The sequence below is a fragment of the Emydura macquarii genome, unplaced genomic scaffold (assembly GCF_026122565.2).
Source record: "Emydura macquarii macquarii isolate MOO-44397 ecotype Brisbane River unplaced genomic scaffold, CSIRO-AGI_Emac_v2 contig_312, whole genome shotgun sequence".
NCBI lineage: Eukaryota > Metazoa > Chordata > Testudines > Chelidae > Emydura > Emydura macquarii.
Genome location: NW_027130449.1, coordinates 10,261,019 through 10,284,220, shown reverse-complemented (window position 1 = coordinate 10,284,220; position 23,202 = coordinate 10,261,019). Strand labels below are relative to the sequence as shown.

Sequence of the window (23,202 nt, the reverse complement as noted above, 5' to 3'; positions counted from 1 at the left end):
TGTGCATGTAACAGAAGCCAGACCTCTGGGGGAAGAGAAACCAGATATATGTCCTGCCCCGGCTGACAGTCAGGGTGCAGTATACCAGACTGCCAGATGCTTCAGTGGTGTATGGCATGACATGGCCATTGGCAATCACTTAGCAAGGGTTCTGGGAAGCATCAGCATCTTTGCACAAAAGATAAGGGTCTGACCAAGTACAGTATTACTTGATGGCACATTTTAAGTTATTTGCAGTATTGTTGTGTTTGTCCCAGGATCTCAAGGTGGGTGAGGTAGTATCTTTTACTGGACCAACTTCTCTTGGTGAAAGAGACAGGCTTTCAAGCACCAAAAGAACTTGGTCCAATCAAAGATATTACTTCACCCACCTTGTCTCTGCATGTTTGAAGGCAGCTGTAACATCTGTGACAAAGCAGATGTGTGGAATGCAGCTTTCAGCCACACATCTGCCCAAAAAAGCGATCACAAAAGGCTGGGCTGCAGATGAAACTGCTGTCCAAGGTATTATAAAAGTTGTGACTGAAAAAAGGACAAATCCTTAAGCACTGAAGCTGGAACAAGCCCAGACAACAGAGGGCCCCTCGTGAACATTGAAATGTCTACCGTGGTCCCACCGGAAACTGCAGAAACTTTGTGCCTGCGCAGAGAGTGGCACACAAAAAATGAAGCAGTTTGTAATCAGGAGGCTGCAAAGGGGACAGGCAAAGCTCTGTGGTCCCCTAGAAAGGCCTAACCTCAAATCGTTCGGTAATCTCAACAAAACAATTGAACAAAGGAAGAAGCTGACAGCACAAGCAATAGTCAGCGAGCTACAGTTATTGCCCAGTCTACACATGTTGCTATCCAGGGTCTGGTGAAGTATGAGCTGGCGCCTTTCCCACTTTCCCTCGTTGGATGGATCACTTAGAAAGACCCAAAAGAGCAACACCCTGTTTTGGCTGGAGAAAGGGGAGTGCCCTCCTTGGCCTGGTAGAGGCCCCCTTCCTTTGCTCTTACCCGTTGAAGCCCTTCCACTTTAGTTAAAGGTGCTTTGGGCCAAGCATTTGCTGTCATTTCCTGGGTAGTCCAGCGGTTAGCCTGCGTACCTTGGTTGTGGGGGCTGCCGGTTCGAGCCCGCCTACGGGAGGGCTTTCCCCTCTCTCTTGCCTCTTGAAGGCCTTCCACTTGAGTCAAAGATGCTTTTGGCCAGACCCACTGCCAGCCTCCCTCTCTAGTCCAGTGGTTAGGATACTCGCCTGGGTTGTCGGAGAGCCGGTTCAAATCCCCAGTCTGCCTGTTCAGCAGGGGTTTGCACCGGGCTTTCCGGCCTCCGTGGGGACTGTCCTTTAGGGTGTTCCGTCCTTGGGCGAGCCCCCTCTCTTTCTCAAGAGCCGTTGTCTTCTTGGGAAAGGGAGGGGGCTCTAACAAGGGCGGCCCACCCCGATGCTCTCCTAGGAGGTGGTAGCCCCCAGCTCATGTCCCTCAATGTCGAAGGGACGTGCCCTGGGGTCTGCCACGGCCTAGGTGCCTATCCTGATCACAGGGGACAAGAGAGAGAGGGGGGCGTTTTGCGTAAATCCGCAATAACGCTTTAGTAAAAAGCAGCAAGAGGGCCTGCGAAACGCCCCTTGCTCCAGTACAAGGGCTCCCATTTCACAGGCCAGACTGCCTCCCGCGAGGCGACGGAGGAGGATTCGAACCAGGCTCGGCCACGCCCTAGGCGAGCGCTCTAACCCCCAGGGCAGCGAGCGCTCTGTAAGGCAGTCCGCTTCCGGTTAATATGTAGCGAAAGAGGAGCAGCGTCAAAAGGAAAAGACTCCAACGCCCACACCGGGAACAAGAATTGAACCGGCAGCTACCTCATCCGCACAGCGGGAGCCAAACCACCGGACTAGAGGGGAACCTGAGGGGCCCCTGCTGCCCGGTTCCCATTGAGTGATGTCATGAGGTTGGCCCACCTTCAATAGGAAAGGCGGAGGGAGCCAGGCCGTTGGAATAGGGGCTATCCCAGGACTTAGGCCAGTCACCGGAGAGGCGAAAGACCAAGGTTCAAGCCCCGTCTCAGGGAGCATAAAGAGGATTTGAACCCCTCACCCTGCACCCGCCAGGGCAGTACCCAAACCACTAGACTACCCAGGGCTCCATGGGGGTGGCCTTCAGCCCAGTGGCAACGTACTGCAAGCGGAGCAGCTTGGAGCAAAAAGAGCGAGGGAGCCCACGCATCTGGGCTCGGCACTTAGGCTGTTCACTTGAGAGGCAAGAGATGAAGGCTCCAATCCCTCCCCGGCAAGAAGGAGGCTCGAACCCCAGCCACCCACACGCCAGGCAGACAGCCAAGCCGCTGGACCACCCCGGGCTGTCCGCTTGCACCCGGGGCCCAAGGAGTAGGTAATGAAAGCGCGGCGCAGCTTCAGCCAAAAGGGCCAAGGGGCCCCCCCAGGCCCCACGAGAACACCTCTCACTCCAATGAGTGGGTATTTACTGGAGAGCTGGGAGACGGCCGTTCAGGTCCTTTCTCAGCAAGCCGAGGAAGGAGTTGAACCCGCCTCACCCACATACTGGGTAAATACCCAAACCACTGGACTGCAGAGGGATTCTCGGGTGTTGCCCTCGCCGATGGCTGCTTAACGAAGGAGGCACGGCCTCCGGCCGCTGCGAGGAGCAGCCCGCCTCAGGCTGGGCTTGTTTAGTCTGCAAAAGAGAAGCATGAGGGGGGATTTGATAGCGGCCGTTAACTACCTGAAAGGGGGTTCCAGGGAGGATGGGGCTAGGCTAGGCTAGGCTAGGCTGTTCTCGGTGGTGGCAGATGACAGAACAAGGAGCAGGGGGTCTCAAGTTGCAGGGCGGGAGGTCTAGGCTGGACATTAGGAAAAAGTGTTTCACTAGGAGGGTGGTGAAGCACTGGAATGGGTTACCTAGAGAGGTGGTGGAAGCTCCATCTTTAGAGGTTTTTTAAGCTGGCGGAAGACAGGTGAGCGGGCTTGCCGGATCGTCGCTTGGACGCAGTCCGGGGCCACTCTGGCGCCGTTAACGTCCCCGTCCTCCTGATGAGACGGAGGGATTTGCAGAGGGCTCACAGACAGCCGAGGTGAGCGCCCCACTCGTCGGGCTGTGGGCTACGGGGCCGGGGGGGGCTCCCTCGGTCTTGCCTGTGGAAGCTGTTCCACTGAAGTGCGCTTTGGGGCAGGCGCGGGGCGCGGCTCCCTCTGTGGCGCAGTGGGTGGTGTGCGCGGGTGGGGCATGGGAGCCGGTGGGTCGAGTTCCCTTTCTGCAGACTAAGGGGGAGGGCGATGGAAGAGGGCCGTCCTGTGGCCCCTAAGCGTGCCTTGCTTACATGGCTAGCGCGGTGAGGTGAGGGAATCCCTCCCTTCCTGTGGAAGCTGGTCTGCTGTGGTTCTGCAGCAGTTGAACACTGGTCTCCGGCAGCTCCCAGCACAGTCCCCGTTGTGGCTCAGGGCTTAAGTCACTGCCTGAGAATGCAGGGGTCGTGGGTTCGAGCCTTGCCTTGAGTGGTTCTTCCTGGTGTGTGGGGAAGGCAGAGGTGCTGTCTTTTTTGTCACTCGGTGCTGTTCTACATGAATGAAATGTGGTTTGGGCCAGGCGCTATCCCGGAGTTCCTGTATAGCCTGGTGGTGTGCCTGGGTGCTACGGCTGTTGGGGCTGCCGGTTCGAGCCCGCCTTGGTGCCTGTGTCCTCCTTGGCCTGGTAGAGGCCCCCTTCCTTTGCTCTTACCCGTTGAAGCCCTTCCACTTTAGTTAAAGGTGCTTTGGGCCAGGCGTTTGCTGTCGTTTCTTGGGTAGTCCAGTGGTTAGCCTGCGTACCTTGGCTGTGGGGGCTGCTGGTTCGAGCCCGCCTACGGGAGGGCTTTCCCCTCTCTCTTGCCTCTTGAAGGCCTTCCACTTGAGTCAAAGATGCTTTTGGCCAGACCCACTGCCAGCCTCTCTCTCTAGTCCAGTGGTTAGGATACTCGCCTGGGTTGTCGGAGAGCCGGGTTCAAATCCCCAGTCTGCCTGTTCAGCAGGGGTTTGCACCGGGCTTTCCGGCCTCCGTGGGGACTGTCCTTTAGGGTGTTCCGTCCTTGGGCGAGCCCCCTCTCTTTCTCAAGAGCCGTTGTCTTCTTGGGAAAGGGAGGGGGCTCTAACAAGGGCAGCCCACCCTGACTCTCTCCTAGGAGGTGGTAGCCCCCAGCTCATGTCCCTCAATGTTGAAGGGACGTGCCCTGGGGTCTGCCACGGCCTAGGTGCCTATCCTGATCACAGGGGACAAGAGAGAGGGGGGCGTTTTGCGTAAATCCGCAATAACACTTTAGTAAAAAGCAGCAAGAGGGCCTGCAAAACGCCCCTTGCTCCAGTACGAGGGCTCCCATTTCACAGGCCAGACTGCCTCCCGCGAGGCGGCGGAGGGGGATTCGAACCAGGCTCAGCCACGCCCTAGGCAAGCGCTCTAACCCCCGGGGCAGCGAGCGCTCTGTAAGGCAGCCCACTTCCGGTTAATATGTAGCGAAAGAGGAGCAGCGTCAAAAGGAAAAGACTCCGACACCCGCGCCGGGAACAAGATTTGAAGAGTTAGGATAGTCACCTGGATTATCGAAGAATGGGGTTCAAATCCCCAGTCTGCCTGTTCAGCAGGGTTTTGCACTGGGCTCTGTGGCAACCATCCCATTGGCAGGGAGCCAGGGAAATGTTAGAGCAAAAACCTTTGTGCCAGGTCTGTTCAGGGGCCTGAAGAAATAGGGGGCAGCTGAGCAGGAATTTTGTGGCTCAGAGTGGTGCCTAAAACTGGGATTTATGCCCTTTAGTGTCTTTGTGGCTCTGGGTTTGCGTGCGCCTCATTTGTGCCCCTGAATCCTGGTGTGAGGGGGTGTGCTTGCCCTGCACTGAAAGAGTTAACCATATTCTGTGGGCGGCGGAAGTCCCACCCCCAGACTCTGCTGCCCTAGGATAAAAGGGAGCGGCCTGCCTCATTCATACAAGGCCATAAAGGAGGAAGGATGCGCGGCAGGAGCTCTTGGCTGTGAGCTGTGTCAGCTTCTGAATTGGAGGAATTAGAGACTCTGGAGAACCAGACCAAGACCTGTGGGATGCCATTGATGGTCTGGAAGCTTACAGCCAGCAAGATGCTGATGTGAGGAGACTCCGATGACAGTGGCAGGGGAAATGGTAGGATGTGGCCCAAAGGCATAGGCTGAGTGTGACTTTCTGCCTGGGGCAGGCCAGCATGTTGAGGTGGGATCCCTGGTGACCTGGGTGGGGGCCACCCCTGATGTGGACAGGGCCTTGGGTGGTAGAATTGGGTGGGTCTGGGTCCCCCCTATCCTATCTGCTATCTTCTTTAGGGTGATAGCAACCCCCTGCCTGAGCACCAGACTGCAAAGGAATGCACTTCCCCTGCTATTGCCGTAGACTGTGACCTGCATAGCCCTGCCCTGCGGGTGGCTTACTGACTCGGGCTGCCTAGCGCTGGGGTGGAAGGTTGACCCCTGGCTGGGGAGGGACAAGTCAGGTGCACTGCATTTGTGGGGGGTGCCATGCAGCCCTCTCATCCTGCTATCTCCCTCTCCGGAGGGTGGGGGCTTACCCTGCAACACCTGGGTTGTGTCTGTGGCCTCTACTGAACTCTCTCATTCTGCGTTCACTCCCCAGCTCAACACAGTGAGCCTGCTGCATTCACGCTGGCTGGGCCTCCAGCTAACGCTGCTGGAGCTCCTTGAGTAGTGTGCCCCCTTGTCAAAATGGGTTGGGGGAAAGGGGAGGCTCTAGTCACCAGATGACCCCCAAACTGTACCTTGGATGCTCCTCTGCAGCTTCCCCTGGCAGACCTGTTTTCCAAGCCAGTCTGGCTCGGCAATTGCATTTTAGAGCACTTTCAAAATAATCCCAGGTTGTTTGCATGTGTGGGGGGGAGAGCTGTAGGTTAGGAACCCCTTGACCATGCCCCCAAATATTACCCAAGGCCTTCTACTAGCGCGCACATGTCCAACCCCATCTGACAGTCTCTGAGCATTCAAGCACTGTGGAAGTTTAACTGTGTGTGCACATGCAGGGGCGTGCCCTGCAGCACCAAGGTGAAAGTCTAGCAATGTTTGGATTAGTGCAGTTTGGAGGTGGGTGCTGGTCAGGTCAGGGGAAGGCTAGGGAGAGACGTTCTATGTGAACACTGCTCATTTGTCGTCCCCCTCCTCCCCTTAGTTTTGTGCAGAAGACAAGTGATTATTTCCCATCCCAAGAATGAGTGTGAAGTATCTGCCGTGGTGTCAGTAACCCACCTGTTCTTTTATCAACCTCCTCACATTACTTACTGCGTGAGCAGGTTTGAGGGGAAACCTCACAGTCACACATCCCCCATCTAGGGGGCAGCTACGTCTCTGCCTGATGGCTTTATAAATTAGGACCATGACTTTGCATTCATGGCACAGACAGACCTGACTAGCCAGAGAGTTAATGGAAAACAAAGCAGTAGCTGAATCAAGTAGCCCTTGCTCAGTATCACTAGCAAGCGCTGAAGGCAGGTAACTACAGTCCAACCCAACTGCAGTTTTTTTCCATAGGCAACAGCCTCTCTCATTGCAGCTTTGCTGTGGTACAAAGCAAGCATCTCTGGATAGGAGGTGTTTGCTAAGAAGAACAAAACAAGTGAGAAATGGCCACCAATGGCCTCCTTCAGCAGCACCTGAAACGTGTAAATGATCAGCCCACATGGAATCCTGGAACAGTTCAGCTTTGAAGAGTCTCCTGCCAGCACCGGCTGGGTGGTGGGTAGCGTGGGACCTCTTGCTCCAGAAGCCCTCCCCTTTGTGCACGGACTCGGAGAACACCTATGCAAGGAGGCGAGGCTAATGCCCCAGGGAAGAGGTGGTGTGCGCCGATGCATGCAACTGATGGGGTAAGTATTGAACGCTCGGATAGATTCTGAGGGGGAGTAGAAATGTTTCAACTAGCTGCAAATTACGGAGAATATTTTTGTGAGTAAATATAGCTTGGAGGAGAGGGGTTGCATTAGACATTCAATAGTTCTATGTAGTGGTTACATAAGAGTACATGGTTATACTTTGTTAATCACATAAGATTCCTACAAGACTCTTACAGCCCTTCTAATAGTCCTTACAAGCAGATAAATAGAACACGTTTTTGATGTTAAGGGTAGGGCTCTTCCTATCTTCACAACTCCTAAAAACAGGACATGTAACACTTTTCTCATTTGTCCATTCTACAAATGACCCATTTTGACACATTACATGGTAAACAAGCTCATACTGTCATGTGACTACAGACCACAGGCAAACAAGTAGAGGAAAATGCATTAAAATAAATCACCTGGGGCTAAGTATGTCCCGAACTTTCCAAAACAGTACTATTTTGAGCATACAGTTGCATTAGCAAGTGCATTAGTTTTCTGCCAATTTTGGTCAAACTTAAGACTTTTCAAGTTCTGGCCTTGTGATTTTTTTTTTGTTTTTCAGATTGGCAGCCCAGCAACTTTTACACATCACGTGCTCTAGGAAAACTGCACCACTGCCAGCATCTACAAACACGCTGCTCACGACCACCAGCTATGTGCCAGCAACAACATTTTTCTAGCTGAAGGGTTTACCACTTTGTGCCCCCAAATGGGTCTAGACTAGTGAGGGTGTAGCAAAGGGGTCACCGAGGGCAAGGGCCAGCTGGCAGGGGATGTGAAGGAAAGAGCCAGCATGACTCTTATATCGGGGGGGGAATTGTGTGGGGAAAATCTTGTGCCAGGTAACCTGAGCCCCAGTGACATGGAGTCAGAGGGCTGAGAGGCCTGGAGCCCAATTCAGACAGGGCCCCTCACCAGAGGGGAACAGTGTGGTGGGCATGGTTCAGCCCCTGAACTGTCAAAGGGCTGGGCTCGGTGGAGCACTGGGAATCGCTCTGGGTTCTCCCAGTGCTGGGGGCAGGCGCCCAGCTCCCCCTTACCTGCCATGAGCGCAGTGTGCATGCGGCCGCTGTTGAGGTCCTGCACGTACTGGTTCTGCAGGCAGTAGTCCCGGAGCACCTTCGTATTGCTCAGACACTGCAGGATCGAGTTCATGAAACACTGGGGAGGAAGCAGAAGAGAAACCATGGCAACAGGAGACAGGACAGACCCAGCTGTGGGGGAAATCCCTGGGAAAGGGGTGTCTGGGCTGAGGGCGCTGGGAAAGCCCATCTCAGGCTGGTATATCAGGCTGCATCACTGCAGAGATGGATCATCTTGTCTGATCTGTCTAGAGCAGGGGCTGTCAGCCTTCTCCAGATGGGAGGGGGGGTACTGCCCACCCAAACAGAAATGTGTGGGGATCCCCCCCTTGCACCCAGCCAAAGAGCAGGGCTGTAACTCAGCCGGAGCAGTCTGCAGCTCCAGGCAGTTTGTACCACATGAACGGGGCGGTGGAGAGGGTGTTTGTCAGAGAATATAATCAGCATGATCTGGAAAGGCTGCATGGCTAATGCCATCCTGCTCCTGGCTCCTCCTCCTGAACCTGAGCATAGGCACCTCTACTTGGATCCTGGTCTGGATCTGCAGAGACTGTGGCTTGCATTTCCCCATCACAGAAGGCCAGGCGGGGGGACCATTCAGTGAGAGGTGTCCCGTGGTAGAATCTCTCAGGAAGCAGGGGGAGGGAGAGCTACAGGAAGTGGCTAGGCTGAGGAGCATCCATGCACCAAGGAATTCATTGAAAACATGCACACAATCCACCAGGGGAGGAGGAAACCGCTCCACTCCTGCACCCAGCCTGTCCATGGAGCTAAAAACCAGGTAATGAGGGCCAAGGCATCTCCCCCAAAGGTGGCAGAGAAGCCATGCACCCCCAAGGCTGGGAGAATGGGGGGCCACCACCCCCAAGAGGAAAGATTGTGGTGGCTGACTCCCTTCTACGGAGGGCAGAGCCATTCACCTGCTGGCCTGACCTGGCCCTCGGGGAGGGGGTGCTACCTGCCGGGGGCCCAAATTCGAGACACATGGAAGGACTGCCAAGGACCATCTGGCCCTCTGACTACCACCCCCTTGTGCTCCTCCATGTGGGCGCTCATGATGCCGCGAAATCTGACCCTCCTCACGTCAGAGGTGACGACTGGGCTCTAGGCGTGGTGGTGAAGGAGCTGGGAGAACAGGTAGCGTTCTTACACCAACCCCTTGACTGGAAGGATTGGGGAGGTCTGTGCCTTGGTTTTTTGGCTAAGCAGTAGCAGCCCTACCAGGAGAGGCAGCAGCCGGAATCTAAATAGCAGATCGTCCTATCGTCACATTCCTGAAATGACTTTCAAACCATGTAATAGCAGGCTGCTAAACAGGTGCTATTGTCCTAATAGTACCTACCACCACCAGGTAAAGCAATTTTGAGATGATAAAGAACTTGGTTTGAAAGCATTCTGTCTGGAAAGGAATCACTGATCAGTTGTGGTTGTAAAATCGACACTTATTTGTCTTTATGGTACCCAGTTCTCTCTCTCTCTCTCTCTCTCACTTGTCTGGTTCATTGTTTCCCTCGCTTGCATAACTAAGTGTGCATTATTTAAATTAAGGTGGGATATGCTTGGTAAAGGACTTCTTTGTAATGGGCTAAAATGGGTGTTTTGTAGGACCTGAGTTTAAAGGGATTGGTTAAGGTATAGCGAAGCAAGACCCAAGGTTTAACTATATAAACTGAGGTCCAAAAGGAAGGTCTTTGGAACTTAACTCCAGGACACAGCCCAAGAAGATCAGAGCTGCCAGACCTCAACACCCTGCCCACCATATCCTGCAGAAGCTGGAGTCCCCAGATTTAATCCTGATTGGCCACCAGGAGACGTTTGTCTGCCTTATTTGGAGTGGTGAGCATTGTATGCTTAGCGTGTGTTCTGTTTGGTAATTGTTAATAAATAGATTAAGGATATTACTGTGTAAGGCTCCTTCACTGGTAAAAGATCCTGCAATCCCATAGAGTTACACTTGGAGCCCTATGAATTGGGAAAGGGTGGGTACTTCAATTAACCAGGTTATACCCAGAGTCCTATGGCCTGGAAATGGGTGACCCTGAGCCCTAGAGTGAATTGGGTAAGGGTAGGTGCCTTCCCCCAGAGCCCTACGGCCTGGGAAAGGGTGGGGGTGCCTTAATTGGGTTAAGCCTTGAGCCGTAAAGGTGGGGTACCCTAGTGGGAGAGTAACATAGGGGCCTGGGCAGAGACACATCTGGAGGTGAAAGCACAGCTCGTATCACTAGGAGACCTTCAGCTTCCTTGACCATAGGATGCTGTTCCGAGAGGAACTGCTGAGCAGAGAAGGGGTCTGCCTAATGAGGAAGAGGAGTATCATCTCTGACTCTATACTGGCTAACCTAGTGAGGTGGGCTTTAAACAAGGTCCCATGGTGGCAGGAGACAGATAAATCCAAAACATGGAGACCTGGGAGAAGGGTCAGAATGTGGGAGGAACATGGTCAATCAGCGTAGGGACAAAGGAGAGACTAGAGGGGAAATCTAATGAACACTCAACTGGCTGTATGATAATGACAGAAGTATGGAGACTAAACAGGAAGATCTGGAATAGTCACCACTATGACATTAGATTGGAAAATTCACAACTGGAACATTGTTCTTCAACAGGAACAATAGATGGGGAGGAAAAGGGAGCAGGTGTTGCCTTGTATAGCAAAGATATCTACACTTACAGTGAAGGGGGGGTAGAAGTGGGAGTCAGACCTGTTCAAAGTCTCTGGGTAAAGATCAAAGGGGTAAAAAACAAGGATGTCATGGCAGAGGGCTACTAGAGACCATCTCACCAGGAAGGAGAGGTGGGTGAGGCTTCTTTAAATAAAATCATCCAAAGCAGCACTTGGTGGTGATGGGGGACTTCAACTAGCTGGACACTTGCTTGGAAAATAAAACCGCAGGGCACAGATTATCCAACGAGTTCTTGGAATGCAGCGGAGACCGTTTCTTAGTGCAGAAGGTGGTGAAAAGGGCTAGGGCAGCGGCTGGTCTAGATTTGATCCTGACAAAGAGGATCAAAGTGGCGGAGAATTTGCAGGTGGAAGGCAGCTTAGGTGAAAGGATCATGAAATGATAGTTCATGACTCCAAGGATGGGAGGAAGGAGAACAGCAGAATAAAGACCAGGATTGAGCAAACTCAGAATTGGTGGGTGAAATCCCAGGGGAAGCAAGTGTAAGGGAAGAGTTCAGGAGCATTGATTCTTTTAAAGAGACATTAAGGGCACACAAGCAAACTATCCCCCCGTGTAGGAAAAATAGGAAGTATGGTAAGAGACCACACAGGCTTACTCGGGACATCTTCAATGAGCAGAAACTCAAGTCATAGAACAATGCAAATGAGGTCAAATTATGAAGGATGAATATTAAAACACAAGCAGGTAGGGCCAAAATTAGGAAGACCAAGGCACACAAGGAGATTAAACAAGCTAGAGCCATAAAAGGTAACAAGAAAACATCTTACAGCTGCATTACAAGCAAGAGAAAGACTAAGGACAGGGTAGGCCTGTTACCTAATCAGGCAGGAAAGACAATACCAGAAAACACAGCAGTGGCTCAAGTGTTAAATGTCCTTTTTGTTTGTTTGACTAACGTAGTGAACAGCAGTGTAAATGGGGTAGGAGCTGTGGCTAAAAGAGGGAAGAACAAGTTAATTACTTAAACAAGCGAGATTCCCCCCCTCCCCCAAGGCAGGGCCTAATAAAATACATCCCAGAATACTTGATGAATTGGCTGAAGAGAGCTGAGACATTAGTGATGGAGAACTCAAAGAAGAGAAGCAATCCCTGAGGACTAGAAAACAGCAAATATAGTACTTATCTGAACAAAGGCAAATGAGGACAACCCTGGGAATTCTAGAGCAATCATTTTAAATGTGGTACCCATAAAGATAACTGAGGAAATAAGCAAACAATCAATTTGCATACCCCTAAAATGTAACAGTTAACACAGATTAGGCATCAATTTTAGTGACACCATCACAGTTCCTAGCCACATCATAGGAAGCTCATTCACCTGCACATCTCTAATGTTATATATGCCATCATGTGCCAGCAATGCCCCTCTGCCATGTACAGTGGCCAAACCAGACTGTCACTATGCAAAAGAATAAATGGACACAAATCAGACATAAAAATGGTAACATCTATAAACCAGTCGGAGAACACTTCAACCTCCCAGGACACTCTGTAACTGATTTGAAAGTTGCCATACTTCTACAAAAAAACTTCAAAACAGACCTCAAAGAGAAACTGCAGAACTGGAACTCATCTGCAAACTTGATACAATCAGACTGGGTCTAAAGAGGGACTTGGAATGGTTCTCTCATTACAAGACGTAATTGTCACTATTCACACATTCTCACCTTCTAATCAATGGTTGTGAATAGGCCTCTACTACTCTAACTGAATGGACTTTGCTTATACATAACTTCCCCATTGTTGTTCCTTAACCTTAGATGTGTGTATATATATACCCCCAATCTGATTTCTATTCCTTACATCTGATGAAGTGGGTTACAGTCCATGAAAGCTTATGCCTGCAGAAATTAAATTTGTTAGTCTTTAAAGTGCTACAGAACTCTCATTATTTTTGCTGTATACAGACTAACACGGCTACCCCTCTGGAACTTTTCACTATACAGTGGGTGCACACCTGATTCGAAAACCATATTCAGAGTAGTTATCAATGGTTTGCAGTCAAGCTGAAAAGGCATATCTGGGTCCAGTTCTATTCAATATCTTCATAAATGATTTGGAAAATGGCAGAGTACACACACACAGTCTGCAGTTAATACCAAGTTGGGAGGGGTTACAAGCCCTTTGGAGGACAGGATTAGAATTCACAATAAGCTTGACAAACTGGAAAAATGGTCTGAAATAAATAGGATGAAAGTCAATAAGGACAAATGCAAAATACCACACTTAGGAAGGAATAATCAATTGCACAAATACAAATGAGTGTCTAGGAAGGAGTATTGCAGAAAAGGATCTGCGAGTTATCCTAGATCACACACTAAGTGAGTTAAGAGTGTCGCACTGTTGCAAAAAGAAAGCAAGCATCATTCTGGGATGTAAGCAAGACCTGGGAAATAATTCTTTCACTGTACGCAGTACTGATAAGGCTCAACTGGAGTATTGTGTCTCATGGCGGGCACCATATTTCAGGAAAGATGTGGACAAATTGGAGAAGGTCCAGAAGAGAGCAAAAAGAATGACGCGATGTCTAGAAGAGTTGACCTACCAGAAAAGATTGAAAAAATGGGGTTTGTTTAGTTGGGAGAAGAGGAGACTGAAGGAGGACAGAAGTACGTAAAAGGTTGTTATAAAGAGGAGGGTAATGAATTGTTTGCCTTATCCACTGAGGGCAGGACAAGAAGTAAAGGGCTTAAATTGCTACAAGGGAGATTTAGGTTAGACATGAGGGAAAAGCTTTTAACGCTCAGGACAGTTAAACACTGGAACAAATTGCCTAGGGAGGCTGTGGAATCTCCATCACTGGAGGTTTTTAAGAACAGGTTAGACAATCACCTGCCAGGGCTGGTCTAGATGATACTTAGTCCTGCCTCAGCGCAGGGGACTGGACTGGACGATCTATCAAGCTCCCTTCCAGTTCTACATTTTTATGCTCATGGCATCTCAGTACCACGCAGCTGCTGGCTCCAATCCACGCTGAGGCGGCAGGGACAGAAAGCAGCTCCCATCTGACTGTGGCTGGGTGGTCTGGGACTGGTGGGTCTGGGGTGAGTCCCATGTGCACAGATGTCCACATGCCAACACCTTCCTGGGCCTTGCTCCTGTCGGCAGGCTCAGGAGAGGGCTCCGCTGCCCTGCAACTGCAAAGCATCAGATGGGCAAGGGACGGACCCCTGGCCCGGCTCGGGGGTGGGATGTGGGATGCGAGGGTGTTCATCGGCCCGCCGTGAACACCGAGAGCCAGGTGCGCCCAGAGCCACCACCGGGCAAGCAGCATGGCCAGGCTTTACTGCCCTCTCCCGCCCTCGTTAGTGATGCCAGCTCTTGGCACCTGCTGACGAGCCGCAGGGGAAGGAAGTTTGCAAACTGGCCCTTTCCCCGTGGTTAACGCCTCCCCAGCGGGGAGAAGGAAAAGCACTGAGAGCGGGCCCCGGGCTCCTCAGCCCCTGGGGGAGCGGGAGGTGCTGCAGATCCCAGGACGCTCGGCCCCGAGGGTAGGCGCTGGGCATGTGCACACGGCCCGCTGGGTGCATGGAAAGGGCAACCTGGGGCGCTCAGCTCCCGGGGGTGGGTGCTGGGGATCGCCTGGCTCTCAGCGCGTGGGTGGGGGATTGCCTGCGGACGCTTGGGGTTCCTCTTTCTGTGGGTGAGTGGAACGGAAGTGAGGGCTGGGGGCTGGGTGGGAAGAGTTGCTCAGCGGGGCGGCTGCCGGAAGTGGTTGCAGAAGAGCTGGCTGGTGGGTGGGCTGGGTGGACCGGAGTTCCTAGCATGGGCAGGAACTGAGAAGGCCCTCTGCAGCTAGGGGTGCATGAGTCAGGGCGGTGGGTGGGGCCGGGCGCGCGTCAGGGAAGGGCCGCAGCGGCTCGGCGTGGGTGGGTGACGGCGACCGGCTGCAGGAGCCTGACAAAGCGGGCCAGGGCTCCCCAGTTGCCATGTCTCCAGGGTGACCCCAGCGAGCGTGCGGGGAAGGGGGGCGTGGCGCGGGGGAGGAGGGCACAGAAGACACACACCGCGGGGAAGGGACTCACTGTGTTTCCGAGGTTGCGGAGGCCGGTCAGACCCTGCACTGTCTTGGAGCTCTGCAAAGAAAAAATACAAGGGGGGCAGATCAACGGCAGGGCTTGGGCGGTTCGCGGGCAGTCAGTCAATCTAGAACCCCTTGCAGATGCAGCCACATGCAAAACACAGTGGGGAGCAGAGGGAGACCTGCAGCCACAGTAAGGGGAGCAGTGATCGGAGAGCTAGGGGGCCTATGGCCCTTCTTGACCCTCTGTAACCTTCTCTGCCCCCCTCAACGTCCATTCAAAGATCCAGGCTAAGAGTAAACCAAGTGGCAGCCCTTTACAGACACTCACTGACTCTTCCCTGTGGCACAGGCCTGTGTCATGATCTCCATTTTACAGATGGGGAAACTGAGGCACTAGGCGGGCCACTCACCTGGCCAAGGCCACATGGTGAGTCAGTGGCAGAGCTGGGAAGGGAACCCAGGAAGCCTGATTTCCTGTTCTCTGCTCAGGGTACGCATCCCATTTAAAACTTCACTTCAAAAAGCACCTCCTGCTGAGTCGGGAGAGGCTTCCCCTGCACCCGCTTCCACCATCGAGGGGGGACTTTAACCCTCATGGCAGCAGGACATGTGCCATTCCGCCCAATGGTCATGAATCCAGGTGCCAGAACATGCTGGGGGACCATGCGTGTATAGGAGCCTGGCGGAGTGAACAGTGTCCCCCTCTAGTGGCTGGTGAACATACAGGGTAACAGCCTACTATCAGGCTTGGGGGGGGGGGGTTCAGATTAAATGGGCCCCGATTCAGCTGCTCAGAGGAGTGGTGGCCAAGCCACCGTCCCTTGGGAGCAGGGAGGGGAGAGCAGTGGGGAGAGGAACAGTGTTGCCCTGCCGGCCTGCCCTGCCCTGCCCCCAGCCTGACGAGGGGCAGGGTAATTGGGCTTCCTCCCAGGATCTCATTAATTCAGGATTCCTCAGACCCTTGCTTCGAGGGCACAGTCCAGAAATTCCTCCAGACACAAAGCCCGGTCCCGCCGCTGACTGGCATGGGCTCAAAGTCCTGCGCAGCCTTTCATCTCTTGCCTGTCTCCTCCCACTCCCCTGACTGCACCCAGAGCTCCCAGGGGAGCAGAGTTCTCCAGGCCGGAGGCGAAAGCAATCGCCAGACAGCTGATCCCTTGTGCCTGGATTTCCAGTCCTCGGAGGCCTGGCCGGGGGTGGCTGGAATGTACAGCAGCCCAAAGAGATCCCCCGCCTCTCGTGAGGAAGGATGGGCCCAGTGGTTAGAGATGCAGGTTCCCAGCTCTGCCTCAAACTCCTGGCGCGAACTCGGGCAGGTCCCTGGGGGCGCATCTGCCCTGCAGCGGGGTTCGAGCCAGCGTGCTAAGAACAGCAGCCAGGTGTTGGTGGCTAGCCGGAGCCTCAGCCAAAGCCGCCACGGCCACACGGCTGTTCTGAATGTGTCTGGGTTAGTCTGTCTGCCCAGGCTGGGGCGCTCACACCCTGCTGCAGTGCAGATGTGCCCCTGGGGCCTGTCTACACTGCAGAGTTCACTCTGGAGTCGCCCCTCACCCCCCCTCCACACACAAACCCCTCTCTCCTGAGCATGGAGGGGCTTTTAGCCTGGCCTGGCTGAGGCTAAAACCAGGAGTTGCTTTGCCTGCTCTCGGCCTGGGAACCTTCCCACTCTGCTGGGAGGATGCAGGCTGGGCCTGTCCCGGCCTCAGTCGCCATCTGTCCTGTGGGATGACAGCTCTGCCGACCTCCCAGGGCGTGCTGACGATGCATTAAAGATGGGGAGGCGCGCAGGTACTGCGGTCATGGGGTCAGACGGGAACCTGGGATACACAGACAGCACGCTGGTCATCAAACCGTGCTGTGCCCCGGCTGCATCCGCTCTACCCGTCTTGAACTAGATCTACACAGCACACTAACCCCGGGCTCCGACTCACACACACACACACACACATATCAGTCTGCGTCGGGTCAGCATGGCCTCGGGACCTGGGTCCTAGGACCCATCTAGGGAGTGGGTCCGAGACCCAGTCCTGCCGTGACTCAGGCCTAAGCCCTGCCATTTTGCAGTGTGGACGCAGCTCACACCAGAGACCCGAGGGGGAAGGCCTGTGCAGTGCAACCTGGACACGTCAGCACGGCCAGGAGAGGCCGAATCCGGCAGTTGTCAGGCCAGGTTTACAATGCGGCGTGGACTCTCCAGCGCGGCCCTGTTCTGCAGGGGTGTTGTGAGGCTAGCTGCAAGGTGCTTGGAGACCCCCGGGTGGACAAAGCCCCTCTCTCCCACGAAGGAGACAGCCAGCCAGGATCACGGTGCGCTGCACCCCATGCACCGGCGCTGAGCCGCAACCCCACTGGGACTGAGACCATGCACCGGTGCAGGAGACAAACTCATTGTCTGACCAAGAAGCCGTGCAGCTGGCACTGACAGAGGGCGGCCACACCCAGAGGGCCCCAGGCAGGGGATCCCCATTGCCTGTAATACTGAACTAGGATGTGAGAGAAACTTCCTGGCACTGCTTTCACCCACCCACCCAAACTGGGTGCCCGGAGGGCCCCCCGTTCAGGCAGCAGGGAGAGCCCCGTTCAGCAGGAAACTCTCTGGCTGAGCGAGCGGCAGGCGAGCATAACTTGGGAACTCCATCTATCTGCATAAAGCACGCTCATCGAACGGCAACCTGAGCATCGAGGCCGCCAGCCTCCCTGCCATCCAGAGCGACAGCGCTGTGATCTTCCTCACAGCAGTGCTCCGACTCCCTCAGCGAGGCAGAGCCAATGTGAGCTTGTTCTGCCAGCTAGCACCCCAGTGGCACGAGTTCCCTTCCAACAATGCCCTGGCACCCCCTCCCCCCCAGCCGGACGAGCCCACGGACGAGTGACACACTCCAGCAGCTGGGCCAGTTAAAACTGACGCGGCCTGGCCGTGTCATCAGAAAGAACAAGAGAGCAGGGGTAGGCGGAGGAATGGGTGGCAAGTGCCCAACTTGGCTGGGACCAGGAGCCAAAACCGGGGGAGCAGAGAACTACAGGATCATCATCCCCACTGAACCGACGGGGCAACAGACACATGGAGGGGAAAGGACTTGGCCAAGGCCGCAGAGAGTCAGTGGCAGCACGGCATAGAACCCATGACTCCTGAATCCCTGCGCTGCGCTCCAACCACTAGACCTCACTCCCTCCCGGAGCAGAGGCTAGAACCAAGCATCCTGACTCCCTGCTCTAACCGCTAGCCCAGCCTGCCCCTGCGGACAGGAGGAGGAGAGCTGGGAGCCCAGCAGGTGCTGGACCTCCCCTCCCACCTGGGCAGGCTGGGCCGTAGCTCTCCAGACGCCAGCGGGGATTCAGCACTCAGGGGGTTAAGGAAGCGACGCCCAGCCCCCCACCCATGTGAGGCTTAATGCCAATGACGTTACCGCCTCCCCCAGCAGTGACAGGAAGGGGAGGGGGGTGCTGTGCCAGCAGCTCCAAAATAGCAGCGGCTGGTGTGTGTGTGTGTGTGTGTGTGTGTGTGTGTGTGGGAGGCCCCAGCAACAGTCCAAAATAACCCAGCTACAATTACACACACTGCAGCCTGGTGACAGGTTGGGCGTCACAGGCCGAGTCCCCACGGGCAGCGGGGCCGGGTCAGCCTGCCCGTGCCCGGTCCCTGCCCACCGCCCCGCAGTCCTTTGCCCTGCTCGGGACCCAGGGCCATGACCCTGGTCTGCTCTGAGAAGAGCCGGGTCCTCCTGAGCACAGAGCAGCCCCACTGCAGCTCTGGGAGCTGGGCCTGGCCGCCCCACAGCAGTGCCCTGCCGTTCCCAGGCGTTCCTCACTCTGGGAGCTGGGCCTGGCCGCCCCACAGCAGTGCTCTGCCGTTCCCGGGCGTTCCTCACTCTGGCTCCGACCCTCTTCCAGGGCGGCTCCTGCCCTGACCCCGAAGCTCCCAGCAACGCCAAGCCGGCTCTCGGGCTCGGGCCTCAGCAATGGGCTGCGTAGCGCAGACACCGAGACGTCTGGGGAAGGAGGGAACCCCAGCTGCAGGCTCACCCCTCCCGCCCACTCTGTGCCCAGTGGGCCAGCACCGCTCTCCCACTGCTGTGAGTGCGGCAAGGTGGGACAACGCGGCCAGCCGGCTAGCATGATAAAGGGGGGACGAGCCCCAGGGAAGGATACCCTACCCTTCTTGCTGCTTCGGAACTGAACACGGATAAACGGGCGCGGCTGGTCTAAATCGCACCTGAATCAGCTAGGGACACCGCCTTCCGGACACCCACACGCAGCCTCCTTGCCTCTCGGCACCAGGAGCCTGCGAACCCTGGGAGCTCCCCTGGCGCTTCCTCGCAGCAGTGCCCTGACGCTGCCAGGCAGAGCCGCTCCCGGAGCAGGGCACCGTGTGCAGAGCCCGGTGACCGATCTGGACGATGGACATGGAAAAACTTGACAAGGGGCCTCCTTGATTATCATGCAGGAGAGGAGGAACGGGGTGAGCGAAGGGAGGGAGACGCGCATGCCGGCCGCGTCAGGTCATTGTAACGCCGCAGGAATTCGGCTGCCCTTATCAAAGGTGGACTGATGGAAGTGGCAGGGATGGGGGACCTCCAGTCTCACAGCCACCAGGGCCATATAAGCACCTAGGTGGAGCGGCGAGGCCCGCAGGACGTGTGCGCTGGAGAGGAGCTCCGGGGTGACAGCCCAGAGGGCGCATGGATGGAGCTGATGAATGAGCTCCGGGGTCTGGTCTTCGGGATGGGCCCCCTGCCTAGCCTGGCCTCTCCCCACAGTGCCCTGGCATACACCCTGATGGGGGTGAGGCCCCACTTTCCACCCATCACGGTGCATTCCCCAGAAAGCCCCTCCTGCTATGGACCATCCCCACGGGCTGCCCCAGAATTTGCCTCCCACTGGGTATCCAGGGGCTGAGATCCATGTGGGCCGGCTTGGGCCGGCTTCTCCTCCCCTGGCTGGCTCAGATGCCTCTGCCCCTCAGCACGGGGGCTTGCGAGGAGGGGAATGACCAGCAGAGACGGCAGGAGGGACAGGGCCAGGGCAGCAGGCTGGAGAAACTTCCTCCAGTTCCTCTAGTGCAGACTCAGGCATCTGGGATGCGAGTGCTGCTCCCCTGGCCGTGAGCAGCCGATGGCCCCTCCCGCAGCCAGCACACTCACCCCACTCCCCGCAGCGCCTCCTGCTGGGGAAAGGCCAGCGCTGGAGTAGCTGGACGCTCACGCCTGGAGCTGGAGCAGCTAATGTCCGTGTGCTGGGAGAAGGCGGCTCGTAGGAGATCTGCCGGTCCCCCCCCCCCCCCGGGAGTCCTGGCCCGCGGCCCCCTTGGGCAGAGACCAGGTAATGCTGGGGAGTTCTAGTACAGCAGGCTCCCCGCCCCCATGATTTGATGCTGGCTAATCCCCCTCCCCGGCCCTGGCCTTTATCTAGGACACGGCGGGTATGGACGGGTGACATCTATCCGAGGAGCATGGGCGGCACAGGCAGAACACAAGACGTCCCCGCTGTGGGGTGCACACTGGACGGACACCCCCCCCTTCCCTGCACCTTCATCCATTTAGACCCCAGGTTTCCCGGCTGGAGCAGAACACGCGGGGCCGCGGCACCCGGGGAGTCAGAGACAAAGCCACACCAGAGAAGGCGACTCTTACATAAGCCCCTGCAGCCCCACGCCCCCTTCGCTCTCTGCATTCATCCCATCGAACAAAGGAGCGTAGGTTACAGCCCTGCTTACACGTCTCACGGGGCCAGTGTGACCCACGACTCTGCCTGTGCGAAAGGGGACACTGAGGCACAGGGAAAGAGAAGAGACTTGGCCATGGTCACGCAGCTAACCAGAACTGGGAAAAGAAGCCAGGTGTCTGGACTCAGTCCCTCCTTGCCCTAACTACTAGACAACACTCCCTCTACCCAGGAAAGCCAGAGGAAACTGTCTGAGACGTTCTCCTCTGCTCCACCGACAAGCTAGCCCGGGCTTGTGGAGGCTGCATGTGGGGCTGACGTCCCAGTGCAGTGGGCCCCTGAGGGCACCCCCTCCGGGCCAGAGCTGAGCCGGGGCAGATCTGGGGAGGGCGAGGGAGGACTCAGCCGGGGGCAGCTACAGGCGTTTGAACAGCCGCCGGTGCCCAGGGATTCTCCTCTTGGGCCACCTGTTGCGGTCACAGCCCTGTCTAAGTCCTGCCAGCCGTCCACCCCTGCTCTGCGCCCTGCTAGGTGAGCCAGTCCCCCCCCCTCCACCCCGTTACAGGGGCGGGGGGCTGGGACGCAGAGAGGCGGGAACAGAACCCCGGAGTCCTGGCACTCGCCTGCTGCTCTCACTACTAGACCACGCTGCCTCTCACCCACACAACAGATCCCGGCAAAGGGCAAACCAACAGCGCCTAGACGCACCGCGCAGCACGGGGGGGAAAGGGGGAGGCGGATCCCTGACAGCATTTAACCCCAGACCAAGCCAGGACATAGCCAGGAGGCTCCCCCCCCGGTCCCCTGCCAAACCGAGGGCACAGGGCAGCCCCCCTCCCCCCGAAGGCAGGACAGCACGGGGCAGGGGCTCTCTCTACCTTGGTCTTGTTGAGAAGGAGCCCCACGAAGGCGGAGACCACCAGGGATCCCGGCACGGCAGTCCTGGGGCGCAGCTCCTTGTGCAAGCTGGGGAAAGCCGGGGGCTCCTCGGCCACGGTGACCGTGTAGGAGTTCCGCATGCCGCCTGGCCCCCAGAGTCAGCCTCCGGACACCCGGGCTGGGCGCTGCGCCCTGAGGGGGCTCCCTGCTGCTGGCAGGAGGCAGCTGCCGGGAGATGCCCACTGTCTCTGCCAGGGAGCCCCTGGACCGCGTGCCCTGCGCTGGGGTCAGTGGCCTCTCTCCCCGGGCCAAGGACCTGCCTGCGCCCCTGGCCCGTTGCTCTGGGAAGTTTCTCTCCCTGCACCCTGCTCTCCGCTGCCACTGCAGGGTGCTTGGCAAAGCAACTCCGGCCCCAGCCCTGCCACCCAGCTCAGCTCTGCCCAGACCCTGCCGCCTGCACCTGAAGGGCTCTGACATCAAACGGGGGAGGCGCACAAGAGCTCTCTCCGACGGCCCACGCCTCGGGCAGCTGGCGTGACGGGACGGGAAAGGGGTAACCGAGGGGGGCACGCGTGGGGCGGCTCTGCACGGCAACAGCAGCGCGTCATAGCAACCCTGACTGGGCTGACAAAGGGTTGTGGGCCACTGAGCCCCCAGGAGGGCTGGGCTGCAGGCCTGGGACTCCTGGGAGGAATTGTTAAACTGTCTGCAGAAAACTCTGGCTCAGGCTGCCGGCATGAGACTCCTGCCTAGCACGCTGCCCGATCCTGGCCCGGCTGCCTTCCGGCTCCTCTCTCTCGTTTTAGACTGAGATCAGAAGCTCTCTGGGGCAGGGTCTGTCTTTTGGTGCCGTGTTTGTACAGCGCCTTGCGCAAAGGAGTTCCAGGCCATGACTGGAGCTCCCAGGAGCTGGGGTCATACAAACACACAGTAATAAATATGTAATGAACTGGTTTTAAACTCTGGCAACTCTGCATAGTGTGGATACTCTTGAATAGACCTGAACTTGACACAGAGCACGTTCGCCTGCGTCCATAAATACAGGGTTTGCTGACACGGGAGAGTGGCCCTTGTATAACAAAAGGCGATTTTAAACCATTTAGTTAAACTGGTGCCAAAGCCCCCGTGGATGCTTATTAGGGTTTAATCTAGGCTTAATGCAGTTTCATTTAAGAACAGGTTGACACGAACCCCAAATAAGCCCCTCTTCTTTTGAGCACCCAGCTTTTTGCACTAGCTGGGTCGAAAAGGGGACTCAGGTTAGCCTGATGCCCCTTTCTCACGTAGAGGAGTCTGACGAGGTGCAAGCTGAAGGAGAGTATCCGCACAGAGGTTTACATCAGTTTTCAAACCGGTTTGAGTGAAACCGGTGCAACTTGTGTGTGGAGACAAGCCCCCAGGGTGTGTAGTTCTGCTCCTCAGGGATCACACTACCCTCTGCTGGAGACCCGAGAGGTTTTGTCTCTTTCTTTATGGCTTGGCCACACTCGGATAGCTGGCTGTACCAACAGAGGCTGATTGGATTGAACTGAACTGCTATTTCTCAGTACATTTCGACCGACAACGTACGTTTGTTATCTCAATAGTTTTTGTAATTATTTTCTAATTTTCTTCCTTTTTTTTCTCATCAGTAGGAAACAAACCCTCACCCTAAGACTCACTGCTATTTATTTCCTTTGTAATGGCCATTGGACCTGTGATTCAGAAATAAAATTGTAACATTGACTCCAGCATGTCCATGTAGCGCTGTCCTCTGCTGGATTAAATCAGAACTTGCACAGCTGTGTGCCAGAGGACCTATACTGTTTATAGTGGATGGGGAGTCTCCTTCAGCTCAGGAAGATGGGCCTGGGCTAGCAGGAGGAGTTGGGTTCCATCTTGACTGCTACTGTGCACTTCCAACTGGCCCCAGATTTGCTACACTTAGCGCTTGTACAACGCTGGGCTCAATCCTGAAGTCTTTACTCAGGCAAAACTCCTGCTGGCCCTG

The 23,202-nt window shown here is 55.7% G+C and overlaps 1 protein-coding gene and 1 long non-coding RNA gene across 4 annotated transcripts in view; one reads left to right on the top strand and one right to left on the bottom strand.

Moving 5' to 3' along the window:
• USP2 (ubiquitin specific peptidase 2) overlaps positions 1–23,202 on the bottom strand; it is a 47,736-nt gene that overhangs the window by 6,327 nt on the left and 18,207 nt on the right. For 2 of the 3 annotated variants that reach the window (XM_067565036.1, XM_067565046.1), the window contains 2 exons: positions 14,674–14,724; positions 7,920–8,040 (listed from right to left, as the gene is read on the bottom strand). In XM_067565036.1, coding sequence (XP_067421137.1) covers positions 7,920–8,040; positions 14,674–14,724 — 172 coding nt within the window. Of the gene's footprint in view, positions 1–7,919; positions 8,041–14,673; positions 14,725–21,211; positions 21,654–23,202 lie in introns of those variants that run through there. The other variant, XM_067565054.1, reaches the window with a different exon arrangement.
• LOC137164299 (uncharacterized) lies at positions 6,535–7,970 on the top strand. Its single transcript, XR_010922990.1, has 2 exons — positions 6,535–6,864; positions 7,442–7,970. It is a non-coding gene; the product is annotated as an uncharacterized lncRNA (long non-coding RNA).